At 44.8% G+C, this 14,932-nt stretch overlaps 1 protein-coding gene across 4 annotated transcripts in view; it reads right to left on the reverse strand.

The window, feature by feature from the left end:
* Positions 1–14,932, reverse strand: part of PTGES3L (prostaglandin E synthase 3 like) — a 33,116-nt gene that overhangs the window by 15,451 nt on the left and 2,733 nt on the right. For 2 of the 4 annotated variants that reach the window (XM_035134655.2, XM_035134653.2), the window contains 7 exons: positions 14,737–14,850; positions 12,816–12,882; positions 11,368–11,466; positions 10,377–10,466; positions 8,151–8,204; positions 7,921–7,950; positions 5,766–6,131 (listed from right to left, as the gene is read on the reverse strand). In XM_035134655.2, coding sequence (XP_034990546.1) covers positions 7,939–7,950; positions 8,151–8,204; positions 10,377–10,466; positions 11,368–11,466; positions 12,816–12,882; positions 14,737–14,850 — 436 coding nt within the window. In that variant the 3' untranslated portion in view covers positions 5,766–6,131; positions 7,921–7,938. Of the gene's footprint in view, positions 1–424; positions 666–5,765; positions 6,132–7,920; positions 7,951–8,150; positions 8,205–10,376; positions 10,467–11,367; positions 11,467–12,815; positions 12,883–14,736; positions 14,851–14,932 lie in introns of those variants that run through there. The other 2 variants (XM_060282275.1, XM_035134651.2) reach the window with 2 other exon arrangements.

The raw sequence follows: 14,932 nt of genomic DNA on the forward strand, positions 1-14,932 counted from the left end.
CCTGTAAAGAAGGCTATACATTATAGGTGCAAGAGAGAATCAATTTGATTTGGGCTGGAGGAAAGCACCTTATTTGAAGCAAATTTTCTCTTATTATTATTATTATTATTATTATCGGTAGCAGTAGTTGTAGTTGTAGTATTATAGATCTCATGGCGATTCACAACATAAACATACAAATAAAAAACACAAAATAAAAATACTGATTGATCTCTCATTAAAAGCTTGTTGGTGGTTTTCTCTGCTGTCAAAGGAGTACGAAACCATTTTTTCAACCAATGTCTGCACGTCCTCATAGGAACCAACGATGCGAATTTGCTCTCATCCGCAATGATGCAAATTGGCACAAACTGTTACGGTATATATGCAATTAACGGAAACGAGCACCACCCCGCATCTCAAATTCCCTCGGTTCCTTTCACACCTGGCGGACCCAGCTGTCCCGCTGGCACATGAACGCCATGGAGCCACCAGCAGCGTCGGACCCCAGCGACCCCGGAACACGTTGGTCGGCACCTTTACGGCCTCAGCCGCAGCGATACAACAGCTGTGACGGGTCACTTCCGCCCGGCCTAAGGCGAGCGGCGACGGACATAACCAGCCCCGAGTTTCCCTTGCGCTTAGCTGACGAAGGGAAGAGGGCGGGGCCTCGGCCTCCTCAGCCTGCCGGAGGGAAAGCGGACCTCGGGGCGGAGCCTTTGCTGGTGCAGCAGGAAAAAAAGCCCCCCTAAATTGGTTCCAATGGGATTGGTTTATATTTCTGTGTCAAACGAATCCCGAAGCGCCTTCCTGGACAATAAAATAAACAATAGGCATAACAAGAGTATAACCAAGTACAGCATAAATCCTGCAATTAATTCACAAGCAAAAGCCATTCTTTATTTCTCAAAATTTAGACACCACTTGCTTCCTAAAAAAAAGAAAAGAACCCTCAAAGCGGTTTACAAAAATGTAAAACCGAGAAAAATTCACAAACCCTACTCTACAAAACACGCAAAAGTTTAAAACACACAAAAAAAATGACCTCAGCTTTCTAAGCATTTGGGCAGGCTGCTTGTCCAAACAATAATGTTTTACTATCTATAAAAACTACGTATTAGCAAAACAGCAACTGTCGGTTTTTTGGCAGCCGTAGGATAACAGAAAATGTGTATTTTCCAGGCCAATGTAGGAGTGTGTTTGGTACTGTAGTTGTTAAAATGTTCCATACGGAGGTACAGAGCAGGCGAGGCCCTTACATGTTTGTGAAAAGGGATTTTCCTCAGCTATTGCTATGCAAGATGTTCAAACCTTTCTCTCAGAGCCAGCCCACCCATGAGGGAAGACGAGGGGATTGCCTCAGGCAACAGGATCCACAGAGGCAGCGGATCCCAATGTAGGATCTTTATTCCCCTTCCCCCTTGTTCCTGATGTAGATCTTCATTTGCCCCTATTTCCCTGGCTGATAGGAGCGGGGCACCATTTTGTTGTTCGCCTCAGGTGCCAAAATATATTCGGCAGGCCCTGCTGTCTCACCATCACCACGCAATACACACACACACACATACACATCCCATGGGCAAACCTTTGATCGAGTGGGGAGGGGGGATTATTACAGTTGCTGCTGCTCCTTGCAAAGGGAGGGCACGGAGAGGGGGAGCGCCGGTGCTAATTTGCACATGCTAATTAACAGCGTAGTAATTAGTATGGAAGTGAGAGCTGGACCATAAAGAAGGCTGATCGCCGAATAATTTATGCTTTTGAATTATGGTGCTGGAGGAGACTCTTGAGAGTCCCATGGACTGCAAGAAGATCAAACCTATCCATTCTGAAGGAAATCAGCCCTGAGTGCTCACTGGAAGGACAGATCCTGAAACTGAGGATCCAATACAGTGGTACCTCGGCTTATGAACACAATAGGTTCCGGAAGTCTGTTCATAAACTGAAGCGTTCATAAATTGAAGCGAACTTTCCCACTGAAAGTAATGGAAAGTGGATTAATCTGTTCCAAACGGTCCGCGGAGTACTTAAACTGAAGTGTTCATAAACTGAAGCGAACTTTCCCATTGAAAGTAATGGAAAGTGAATTAATCCGTTCCAGACGGGTCCGCGGAGTACTCAACCTGAAGCGTAGTTAACCTGAAGCATGGGTGTAATTGGTTCCGGAAGTCTGTTCATAAACTGAAGCGTTCATAACTGAAGCGAACTTTCCCATTGAAAGTAATGGAAAGTGAATTAATCCGTTCCAGATGGGTCCGTGGCATTCGTAAACCGGAAATTCGTAAACCGAGCTGTTAATAAACCGAGGTTCCACTGTACTTTGGCCACCTCATGAGAAGAGAAGACTCCCTGGAAAAGCCCCTGATGTTGGGAAAGATGGAGGGCACTAGGAGAAGGGGACGACAGAGGATGAGATGGTTGGACAGTGTTCTTGAAGCTACGAACATGAGTTTGACCAAACTGCGGGAGGCAGTGCAAGACAGGAGTGCCTGGCGTGCTCTGGTCCATGGGGTCACGAAGAGTTGGACATGACTAAATGACTAAACAACAATTAACAGCGTGACTAAAATTGTCGTTCTTTTGGAAGGAAGCAGGTCTGGGGAAAAGGGGGCAATTGCTGTACAAAGCAGTGTGATCTGAAATTGGTCAGCTGCTGCTGCAAATGAGTGGAAGGATTTAGCACCACCAGGTCTGCAAAGCGTTTTGTAACGTGAAAACTAAAAGCAGCAGTGTTGGACCGTAGGGCAGGGGGGGGATCCATATTTGGGCAGTACTTTTATCAGGCCAATCAAATTAGCGTGCAAGCATGCAAGCCATCAGGCTACAATGGTAAACAAGGCAAGGAAGCGGAAGTGGGTTGGAAGAATATTTGTGTGTGTGAGTGTGTGTGTGTGTTTGGCTGATAGTAAGGCCATTTAGGTCTACATCTGGCTGGAGTCTGAAGCTGGTTTGGAGGGGAAGTTAGCAGATGTTCAAAGAAGGCTCTGCAGGTTTCAGGTTGCACCAGGGCTTACTGGGGAGTTAGAAGCCGGTTAGGAAGAAACAGGATGCATTTGTAACAGCTGGTTTTTCTACGTTCATTGCTTCTTCCTGATAAGCCTTGCCTTTAGCACTAGCCAAATATTATTTTTCTGTCCCTCCCCCTCGCTTTTATTTTCAACCTCTAGCCTGATGAACTCAAAAGCTCTGTGCACTATTTTGTAACATTTTGGTGAGCCTAATCAAGATATTGTCCTAATACAGATTTTGGAGATTTGGTAATATGGAAGATGCCTTAACAATAATATTTCTAGTTACAGGTAGGTAGCCGTGTTGGTCTGAGTCGAAGCAAAATTAAAAAATTCTTTCAGTAGCACCTTAAAGACCAACTAAGTTTTTATTTTTGTAATAATATTTCTGTTCTTGATGAAAAACATGATTTTGCTAATGTGTAGTTATTGTTTAAATTAAAGGGAGGGCAGCAGACTTGATGCTACCGATCTGCTGAGATGAATCGTGGCATAGCCCACCTGGCAAGATCTCGCTCTCTCTCTTTATTCTTGATCTGCATAATCACAGAAACCCTCTTTGAATCAAATAAGAGCATAACCAAGTACACTGCATAAATCCTGCAATTAATTCACAAGCAAAAGCCATTCTTTATTTCTCAAAATTTAGACACCACTTGCTTCCTAAAAAAAGAAACCCTCAAAGCAGTTTACAAAAATATAAAGCCGAGAAAAATTCACAACCCCTACTCTACAAAACATGCAAAAGTTTAAATCACAAAAAAAAATTACCTCAGCTTTCTAAGCATTTGGGCAGGCTGCTTGTCCAAACAATAATGTTTTACGATCTATAAAAACTATTAGCAAAACAACAACTGTCGGTTTTTTGGCAGCTGTAGAATAGCAGGGCTTACTGGGGAGCAAGATTGCCAGAAGAAATATCAACAACCTCAGATATGCTGATGACATAACCTTGATGGCAGAAAGTGAGGAGAATTAAAGAACCTTTTAATGAGGGTGAAAGAGGAGAGCGCAAAATATGGTCTGAAGCTCAACATCAAAAAAAACAAAACAAAAACTAAGATCATGGCCACTGGTCCCACTCCCATCACCTCCTGGCAAATAGAAGGGGAAGAAATGGAGTCAGTGATAGATTTTACTTTCTTGGGTTCCATGATCACTGCAGGTGGTGACAGCAGCCTGCTTCTTGGGAGAAAAGCTGGACAGCATCTTAAAAAGCAGAGACATCACCTTGTCGACAAAGGTCCGTATAGTTAAAGCTATGGTTTTCCCAGTAGTGATGTATGGAAGTGAGAGCTGGACCATAAAGAAGGCTGATCGCCGAAGAATTGATGCTTTTGAATTATGGTGCTGGAGGAGACTCTTGAGAGTCCCATGGACTGCAAGAAGATCAAACCTATCCATTCTGAAGGAAATCAGCCCTGAGTGCTCTCTGGAAGGACAGATCCTGAAGCTGAGGCTCCAATACTTTGGCCACCTCATGAGAAGAGAAGACTCCCTGAAAAAGACTTTGATGTAGGGAAAGATGGAGGGCACAAGGAGAAGGGGACAACAGAGGACGAGATGGTTGGACAGTGTTCTCAAAGCTACGGACATGAGTCTGACCAAACTGCGGCAGGCAGTGGAAGACAGGAGTGCCTGGCGTGCTCTGGTCCATGGGGTCATGAAGAGTCGTACATGACTATACGACTAAACAACAACAAGATAGTTCAAATGGGACTTACCTCCAGGTCAGTGAGAAAATATACACACATCTTGTTAAGTTATTAGCCACTTCATTTCCCCAAGGCCGTGTTCAGTGAACCCTTGCAAACTTTGGGAGTGTCACGCTACCTCTATATACCTCATTAACTTTCAAATATTACAGTCCTTGCATTAAATGAACAGGTACTTTTGAGCTAGTTGGTGTCATTCTACCTGAATAGGCACCTGATCCCCCCTTTTTGGACTGCATAATATATTTTCATATTGTTTTTCATAGTGGATCATGCTTTGCTCTTTTGGTACTAATGGAACAGCATCCTTTCAGGTTTTGTATGGTGCATAAGAAGTAACCTGGTGGGGAGGGGCAAGAGCATGGGCAGACCATCTGACCTAAAACCCAATTCTTCCATAGTGAACTTGCAATCCTAACCCCATTCAAGCCCTAACTGAATTCAATTGGACTTACTTCTGAGTAGACATGGCTAGGCTTGTGTTGTAGGTTCCAAGCTTTTTTGTATGCATGCCTACCCCATTTTGCCCACGTTTACCAAATTGACAACATGAAATAAGCCTTGGAAATTTGAAAGCATGACGGGAATGCTTGGTAGACCTACTGTGAGTTTAGCAGTGTTTGGTTTATGCTTGTTTCTGGTGGCTGAGATTGTAGTTGGAAGGCTCTAGGTGCAAGGGTTGGGAGACTTTGGCCCTCCAGGCATCCTTGAACTCTAAAACCCATCACCCCTGTCCACTGGCCATGTTTGTTGGGGTTGATGGGAGTTGTAGTTCAGCAACATCTGGCAAGCCAAAGGTTCACCACTCACCACATTCCATCTAATTTATATTTTTTAATCCTTATCTGCAGTCAGGAATTCTGCAGCCACAGTAACCTAGATTTACAGGGAGAAAGAACACATCAAAAGAGGGTTCCAGTGCAGCAATTGGCATCATTTTGGGCTTCTTTGCTAGTGTACCTGGTCAGGCATGTTGGATCTCTCCTTCGGAGCCCAGCAACACTCAAGACTAAACAAAAACCGTTCTCTCTGCTGCGGCAATGGGTGACGGCCAACAAAAAGCTCAGAACTGTTAGCAGTGTTTATTGGCAGAGATTTTAATAGCTTCATACCTTTATATACAACATCCTTAAGGAACAATAAACTCTACAGAGAGAAGCTGAAAACATGAAAAAGGGATGGAGGGAGCTGTAGGTCAGAGAGAAGCCAGAGAGAAAAGCAGAAACAGGGAGGTGTGGTATTGCCCGTCTATTAATGAGAGTCTTCAAGGAGAGAGTCCCAGTCTATGGCTAGCAGCCGTCATGCAATCTCTTGGAGCAAAAGTGAAAAGAATGAAAATCCCGGGGGAATGAGAGTCCGTCAGTCCAGACTTGCTCCACAACATTGTCTCTCGCCTACCTCTTGTTCAATCTCAGCATTGCTTTTGTACCTGGTGGTGGTGGGGAGAATAATCACAGAATTCACAACGTCTCACAAATGGGATGAAGGCAAAGAAGGGGTGAGGAATTGTGCATCACAGCAACCAGCAGGCTCTTCAGAGCCACCTCCACTTCCAGATGTTCAGGGCTCAAGGCCAGTGTGTCAAGGGCTGGCACACTGCTGGGCACCTGCCCAAGCCCACTGCCAGGCTGCAGCTGTGTTCCTCTTCCTCCCTGACCCGTCAACATGCTCCCCTGCCCTCCCCCAAGGCACAGCTTGAGAAAGGAGCAGAAGGCTATCCGTGTCTTGTTCTCTCCTTCTGGGCTGTAGAGCAGGCATCCCCAAACTGCGGCCCTCCAGATGTTTTGGCCTACAACTCCCATGATCCCTAGCTAACAGGACCAGTGGTCAGGGATGATGGGAATTGTAGTCCAAAACATCTGGAGGGCCAAAGTTTGGAGATGCCTGCTGTAGAGTGAGGACAGTGACAGCCATGGATTCCACCAAAGAATCATGGGAAGTGTAGTTGGTTAGGGCTGCTGAGAGGAGGAGACCCCTGTTCACCTCAGAGTGACAATTCCCAGAGTTCCCTGGGAAGAGGGTTGTAACCACTCTGACAATTGCAACACTGCGAGAATCAAGGTCTCCTAGCGACTCCCAACACCCTATAAAAATAAAAAGGTAAAGGACCCCTGACAGTTAAGTCCAGTCGCGAACAACTCTGGGGTTACTGCGCTCATCTCACTTTACTGGCCGAGGGAGCCGACGTTTGTCCGCAGGCAGTTTTCCTGGGTCATGTGGCCAGCATAACATGCTCTGGTGAAACCAGAGCAGCACACAGAAACGTCGTTTGCCTTCCCGCCGGAGCGGTACCTATTTATCTACTTGCACTTTGACGTGCTTTCGAACTGCTAGGTGGGCAGGAGCAGGGACCGAGCAACGGGAGCTCACCCCGTCACGGGGATTCGAACCGCTGACCTTCCGATCGGCAAGCTCTAGGCTCAGTACTTCAGACCACAGCGCCACCCATGTACAGTGAAACCTCGGTTTATGAACACCTCGGTTTATGAATTTTCGGTTTATGAACACCGCGGACCCATCTGGAACGGATTAATTCACTTTCCATTACTTTTAATGGGAAAGTTCGCTTCAGTTTATGAACGCTTCAGTTTATTAACAGACTTCCGGAACCAATTACACCCATGTTTCAGTTTATGAACGCTTCAGTTTAAGTACTTCGCGGACCCGTCTGGAACGGATTAATCCACTTTCCATTACTTTCAATGGGAAAGTTTGCTTCAGTTTATGAACGGTTACTCCGTGGACCGTCTGGAACGGATTAATCCACTTTCCATTACTTTCAATGGGAAAGTTCGCTTCAGTTTATGAACGCTTCAGTTTATGAACAGACTTCCGGAACCAATTGTGTTCATAAACCGAGGTACCACTGTAATTGTATTTGTAGTTACAAAACTACAATTCCCAGGATTCTTTGGGGGAAGCTGTATGATACTGATTTAAATTATAGCACAGATGGGGCCTGCCACTGAGACGCTGCCTTGCCAGTTTAAGATTGGCCTGGAAGCTCAAAGAAAACTGCAGCGGTCTGACATTCTTTTGCGATAGCAATTTCAGAGTTGCCAATGCTAGTTTGCTTGTCTGCTTTCATGCCCAATCCCTTAGGCAACATTCCCCCCCTCCCCTTTTTAGGTCCCACCAGCTGCTTGTCTGTCCACCCCCCTTCAGACATGGAGAGGGCTGCCTGGAGCTGCATTGCACTCAGACGCCTTGATGATTACCTTTGAGTCTTGTGCTTTTCAGATGTCATCCTAGAAAAGATCAGGACAGACAGGGAAAAATCAGTATCTTTGGAGCCCAAAGCATATCCCCCTCCTAAGCTTGTGGAGGTGGCACAGTCTGGCAAAGACAGCCAGCCTGGCTTGGACCTGACAGAGCTAAAAGGGGTTATAGAGATTAGATCCTAACCGCATGGCTCTCACTTGCCTGTCATTCCCCTCTAAATACTTACATCAAGGTCATCCATGGCAGGAGGTGGACCTTTCTTGGTGACGTTCTGCATGAGCTGGATGGAGAGAGAAAAGGAAATGTGTGGAAGAAATTTAAAATCTACTTGGAAAAGAATTATAAGATTAAAAATAGATAATAAGGGAAATGGATGTACAAAGAGGCTGATGAAGCATTTAGATATTGTTATAAGGGAATAAGTTTAAATGGAATATAGTTATTAAGATTTCTAGATCTAAATGATATACCGGGAATGTGTGTTTAAAAAAGATCAAGAAAAAAGTTTATAGATAAGTATATTAGAACAAGAAATGGGTTAAGAAGTAGAGAGTGCAATTATAGATTTAATTAGAAACGTGGAAGGAGGGGAAGGAGGAAGTCGACAGAGAAGAAATTTATGTGTTTGATAATTGTTAAAGAAATATTTTTTCTTCTTCTTTTTCTTTGTATTTTCTGGTTTTTTTTGTGTGTGTTTTTCTTTGTAAAATCAATAAAAATTTATTTTTTTAAAAAAAGAGAGAGAAAAGGAAATGTGAGGACTTCAGCGCTGATTTCTGAGAACAAGAAGATTTGCATCCTCTTCCTCTACACAGTGATGCACCTCTGATGTTGAGCAATGGGAAATGGCATGGCTTTGTGTTCTGGGTTTATTTATCCGTCTGTTGGCATGTTAATAAAACAACAACAACAACAACAACAATAAATGTTTTAACGATTGAAGAAGCAAAATGAAAGCTTGAAAGTCCTTGCCCAATGGCTGATTAAATCTTGGAAACTAAGAGTTGGTTGGTATGGTTTCTGCTGGTTTGAAAGTGGAGCTTAAGGACATAAGAAAAGCCTTGCCAAAGGCCCATCGAATTCAGCATCCTTTTCTTACAATGGCCAACCAGGTGCCAGCGGGAAGCCCACAAGCATAGCATAATTCAATGCCTTTTATAGCTCCTTGCCTCTTTCTGTAACAGATAATGCCTGCAGACCGTCAAACTGCGTGTACATGATAAGCCAGGTGATAGAAAACTTTCGTGCCACGGTATTTTAAAAATGCAACTTATCCAGCCTTTGTGCCCCTCCCTCAGCCTGCATCTTAGCAATTAATGTGAGGACCATAGCTGCCAAGTCTCCCGTATTCCCGGGAAACCCCCGTTTTTCTAGCTCAGGCACCCCCAAACTTCGGCCCTCCAGATGTTTTGGACTACAATTCCCATCTTCCCCGACCACTGGTCCTGTTACCTAGGGATCATGGGAGTTGTAGGCCAAAACATCTGGAGGACCGCAGTTTGAGGATGCCTGTTCTAGCTGTTCTCAGCTGAAAAAACGGATTTTTTTTTGTTTCCCCCCGGTTTATTCTGCCGTGGCGGCCATTTTGGAACTGGGTGGAGCATGCTCAGAAGCGACTTTTGATGCAGCTCTGCCCAGTTCCAAAATGGCTGCAGTGCAACTTCTGGCGCGGTGGCCATTTTGGAACTGGGCAAAGCAGCATCAAAAGTCGCTTCCGAGCATGCTCCGCCCAGTTCCAAAATGGCGGCAGCGCTACTTCCGGTCTGCTACTTCCGGTCCGGTCCCTTATTTCTCCCACAGGAACTTGGTAGGTATGGTGAGGACAAATAAGCATTGCGAAACATTTCATTCCCTGAGAAGGAATGGCTATATGTGATGCCCACGTACTGTAATTGTAGCATAATTGTAATGGCAGGAGGTGCATTGGCTATAAAATTGCCAGCCACATTAACTGCGCTTTGCAGTCCACATCATGGGCTGCCTGGGTGAAAGGGTCTTGCTGTTCCTGTTGTCGTTGCTGGTCAAGGAATCCAGACCTGCCACTCCCTTGCCACTTGCCCCCCGGGGAAACCCAATCTTTACTACTAAATTGGACAAATCAGGTTTTCTCTGGATTGACATTTGCCCTGCACCGCAGGGGGTTAGACTAGATGACCCTTGGGTCCCTTCCAACACTACAGTTCTATGAATCTAATTTTATCACTAAAGATCACGTTTTCCTGGGGAAAGCAGTGAGGCAAGGACAAAACGGCTCAGACTCGTGACAAAAGTGGAAGTGTGGGAGAGCCGTAAAATCATGGGGCACACAGCCAGCCACTATTGTCTCCTCGGGGTATAGGGTGGTATATAAATTCAATAAATAATAATAATCCTATAAGCCACAGCACTGTTGATCTGACTTGAAGAGAGCTCAAGACTTTTGCTTTTTGTTCCCATAGCTGGACAGACTCACCTCCGCATAGTGCTCAACCATGGCCGCCTCCGCTTCCTCCTCTCCTTCCCAGTCGCGCCAGTTATCAAAGTCCACTGAGAGCCATGCTGGCTGCAAGTAAGATGAAGATTTACAGATTAACCCAGGCTCCCTGCTTCTGCTTCTTCGCCTGACTGGAGGAGAAGCTTTGGGGGAAACAGCTGGTCACTGAGCTGACCTGACTTCTAGATTTTATCCCTTTTCAACAATAAGACAGAATTGGCCCCTGCCCATTTTGCCCCAGCTATTTCTTTTTCCAATGATTCGATAGCACAATAGGGCATACCTGCCAAGTTGCAGTCAGAGAAATAAGGGACCAGGCCGGAAATCGCAGATCGGAAGTAGTGCTGCCGCCATTTTGGAACTGGGCGGAGCATGCTCAGAAGTGACTTTTGATGCTGCTTTGCCCAGTTCCTAAATGGCTGTCGCGCCAGAAGTCGCACTGCAGCCATTTTGGAACTGGGCAGAGCAGCATCAAAAGTCGCTTCTGAGCATGCTCCGCCCAGTTCCAAAATGGCTGCCGTGCCAGAATAAACCGGGGGGAAACAAAAAAAATCTGTTTTTTTCAGCTAGGAACAGCTGGGAAAACGGGGATTTCCCGGGGAAAACGGGAGACTTGGCAGCTATGCAATAGGGCCAGATAGCAGCCACAGCTGAGAATTCTGCTTTTTATCTAACAACTGCTTGGGGTGTGTGTGTTATGGGCATCCCTATTAACCAAAAACGGGGGGGGGGGGGGTCCACAAGCCCCTTTCAGCAAGTGGCAAATGCAACTCAGCCTTACTCAGTTCCCTTCTTGAGCTCAGGGAATAGATACCACTGCACCACAGATTTCATTCAAAAAAAAGAAGCCCCAAGTAAGTGCTTTGCACGGGGTTGGACTAGATGATCCTCGTGGCTGCTTCCAACTCTACAATTTTATGATCTATGACCTCAGCTTTGTATGGAAAAGAGAACAAGCCACGGGCCCTACCTTAAAGTCCTCCTTGGTGAGACGTGGCCAAGGCACTTTTTCCTTCCACTTGCGTGCAAAGAGGGTGATGGACCTGCCTGACTGCTTGTTCTGGGAATCCTGAAAGCAATCATGTTGGGAGAGAAATATCAGGCAGCCAAAAAGGCTAATCTGAACCAGAACCAAGCTTGGGAGAAAGTTTTCTACGTTTTATGAAGCAATGAGGGCTGAGCCCAGGTCTGCAACAATGAATAGATTATGGGTTTTGGTGACACATATTCCATTTTTTCATGCAATTCCAGGTCAACCAGCAACCAAAATAAGCAAGTAATTAGAACTGATTGCCTTAATCAATTATCTTCATACGAGCCAGATCCCTCCAAGCCAGAATTACTAACACTCAGAACCTAGGGTGGGGCTACTCAATAACATGTTCAGTTCTCTGTGGTTGTGGTCATTTGCAACATGCAGATTTTCCCAGCAGCCACCCCGCCACCACAGACTTAATCATGGACACCAATAAAAAAATTATTAGTAATTGGACAAACAGATCAAAAATTGAGGAATGGGATTGTGTAAAGGAGTACGTGAAAAAACATTGTTCTGGGACAAATATATCGATATGCAATGAATAAAGTTCACAGGGTAGAAACATTGAGGAAACGGATGGAAGTGGAACAAAAACAATGTAATATTAATAACACAATGAATAAAATAAGTTTAAGGGAAGGAGGTCAAACATGGGTGGAGGGAATCTATGTTTTTATGTATTTTTTTGGTGTGTTCTTTTTATTTATTTCCCTTTGTGTAATTTGTTATTTTTCTGTATTTTTCCTTGTGATATTGTTTGGTTTTTGTTGCTGCGATTCAATAAAGTTAAATATTTTTTTTAAAAAAATTAATAATAACCCTTGAGGGATACAAAGTGTGGCTATGCCACAATAACCGCCCAGTGCACAAGAATCCCAATTTGTTGCCACCCCAAACACGCTACAAATATCCAGGCACAGAATGAATGAAGTTGATAGGTCTGTCAAATGTAAGGAAGAAGCCATGTGCCAATCTTACTTCTCCTCTCTGTTGCCTCACTTGCTGGTAGCCTCTAAAATTTGGTAGCTGGAGTGAGGAGAAGGTCCTGCACAGCTTTTTGAACCTTGCCCTTGATAGAGCTAAAGCAGTGGCAGCAGAAACTGCTCCCCGGACAACTCAGCCCTTGGTCATTTTTCAAAAGCATGCACCATTTAGTCTCTGTGCAGGAGCAGCCACTTTTAATTGGTGGCAGAAGTGCCAAAGGCAGCCAGCCAAGGGCTCTATGCAACTACCAGCTGGACGAGACAAAACTTTGCATTGTTGTTCGTTCTGCTAGCGAAGAGTTCCGTGACAGGGAGTGAAGGTCGAGGGCAGTTTTGCCCCTGGCAGTTGCAGCGCACTCCTTCCAGAATGGCCCACTCTTGTTTTGCAGTGCTCACCTTAGAATTAACCTGGGCATAAAAGATAATCTCGTTGTACAACTCCACGCCATCTGCATTCTTGCAACTGTGGAAAGACAAAAAGATTACGGTGGGGTTCCTGAGGAGCTACGAAAAACAACTTCTGAATAACGTCCTGCATGATGTTATCAGCAATGAAGCTGCAACCATGATTAATCAGCACAGCAATTGCCCCCAAAAGAAGTCGAAGGCCAGGCCTTGCTTGTGGTCTTTGCGGCAATTGATCGCACAAAATTTGCTCACACCTATACTTTTGAAATTATGAAACACGTTTTACCTAAAATGCTCTCCTCACCGCAGCAGCAGACTAAGAGATTTCAAAATAATTGGCCCGTCTGTTTGGATCTTCATATTGTTTAGGGCAGGGATGGAAACCTTGTGGCTTTCCAGATGTTGCAGGACCAAAACTCCCATCATCTCTGAACAATGGCTTTGCGGGTTGGGATGGATGAGAGTGAAATCCAACACCATCTGGAAGGCCACAGTTTCCTCAATTCCTGTCTTAGGTGTAAAGGAATCTACACCTTAATGATGGACTTTCCCCATGGATCAGCTGAGGTTACGATTCTATGCAGAGTTAGGTTCACAGAAGCTCCTTGATTACAACAGGTTTTGGCATGCCTAACTCCATGCTGGATTGAGCTGCACAAATTATAATGCAAGATGCGCAGCCACATCCATTGTACGTTTCCTGAAAGTAAATTTTCATAGTATTCGGTAGGTCAGGATTGCAGAGCCACCTAGTGCTTTTTCCCCCTGGGTGTACTCAAGGATACACAGTACCGGCACACACACCCCAATGTTAAAAGTGTGGCACTTAATGTAACAACTTCAAGAGACCAACATATTATTTTCTTTTTTTAAAAAAAAAACAATGGAACCACCCCAGATCAGTAAACAAATCCTAACCAAATTCCAACATAGAAGTAGACAACTGTGGATGTTAGCAAGCAGCACGGGGGGGGGGGTCATTTCCGATCAACAAGCAACCTACACTGTGGTACCTCAAAAGTCGAACGGAATTCATTCCAGAAGTCCGTTCGACTTCCAAAACGTTCTGAAACTAAGGCACAGCTTCTGATTGGCTGCAGGAAGCTCCTCCAGGAAGCCGCGTCAGACGTTCGGGTTCCAAAGAACGTTCACAAACCGGAACACTCACTTCCGGATTTGCGGCGTTTGGGAGCCAAAACATTCGACTCGCAAGGTGTTCGGGATCGAAGGCCCAACTATAGTTCTATGCATTTTCGAGGGCTTAGCAGGTTATTTTACATGTGGAGAAACAGAGGCTAGCAAAAAGATTCTTACATATCAAGACAAACATGGATTGCTTAATTGACCCTTCAGTGCTAAGCTATAATAAATAATAATAATAATAATAATAATAATAATAATTGTATGCCACCCATCTGACTGGGTTGGCCCAGGCACTCTGGGCAGCTCCCAACAAAAACACAATTAAACATAGAAAAAAATTCCTTCAGTAGCACCTTAAAGACCAACTAAGTTTTAAGAAGTGTGCATGCACACGAAAGCTCATACCAAAATAAAAACTTAGTTGGTCTTTAAGGTGCTACCGAAGGAATTTTTTTCTATTTTGCTTCGACTCAGACCAACACGGCTACCTACCTGTAACAATTAAACATGAATCATTAAAAATTTTCCTGATGTCTTCTAAAAGTCAAATAGTTCATTATCTGTTTGACACCTGATGGGAGGACGTTCCACAGGGCGGGTGCCACTACTGAGAAAGCACACTTTATATATTTATACATATACTGTACCCCCACAGCCTTCACCAAATGGTCCAGGGCAAGTTATATAAAATCGAAATAACAACAACCAGTGGCAAAGCAACAAAACAGCAGGACAGAGCAGCCATGCTAGCAAGACAACCCCTTACCTGAACACAACTTTGTAATCGTCAATATCTACTTTCACATCTGTGCTGTCCTCCACGCAGAACTCCAGGAATATCCATCGTGGGCGGTCGTACCACAGAGTTTTGGCTGGTTGCCTTAGGAAACATGCAGAAGATATTAGGATGGTGAAGATGCGAGTGCCGTTGCCAGTGAAATGAAGGGGGCAGGAGTGATCTC

The sequence above is a fragment of the Zootoca vivipara genome, chromosome 13 (genome assembly GCF_963506605.1).
Source record: "Zootoca vivipara chromosome 13, rZooViv1.1, whole genome shotgun sequence".
NCBI classification, from domain to species: domain Eukaryota; kingdom Metazoa; phylum Chordata; class Lepidosauria; order Squamata; family Lacertidae; genus Zootoca; species Zootoca vivipara.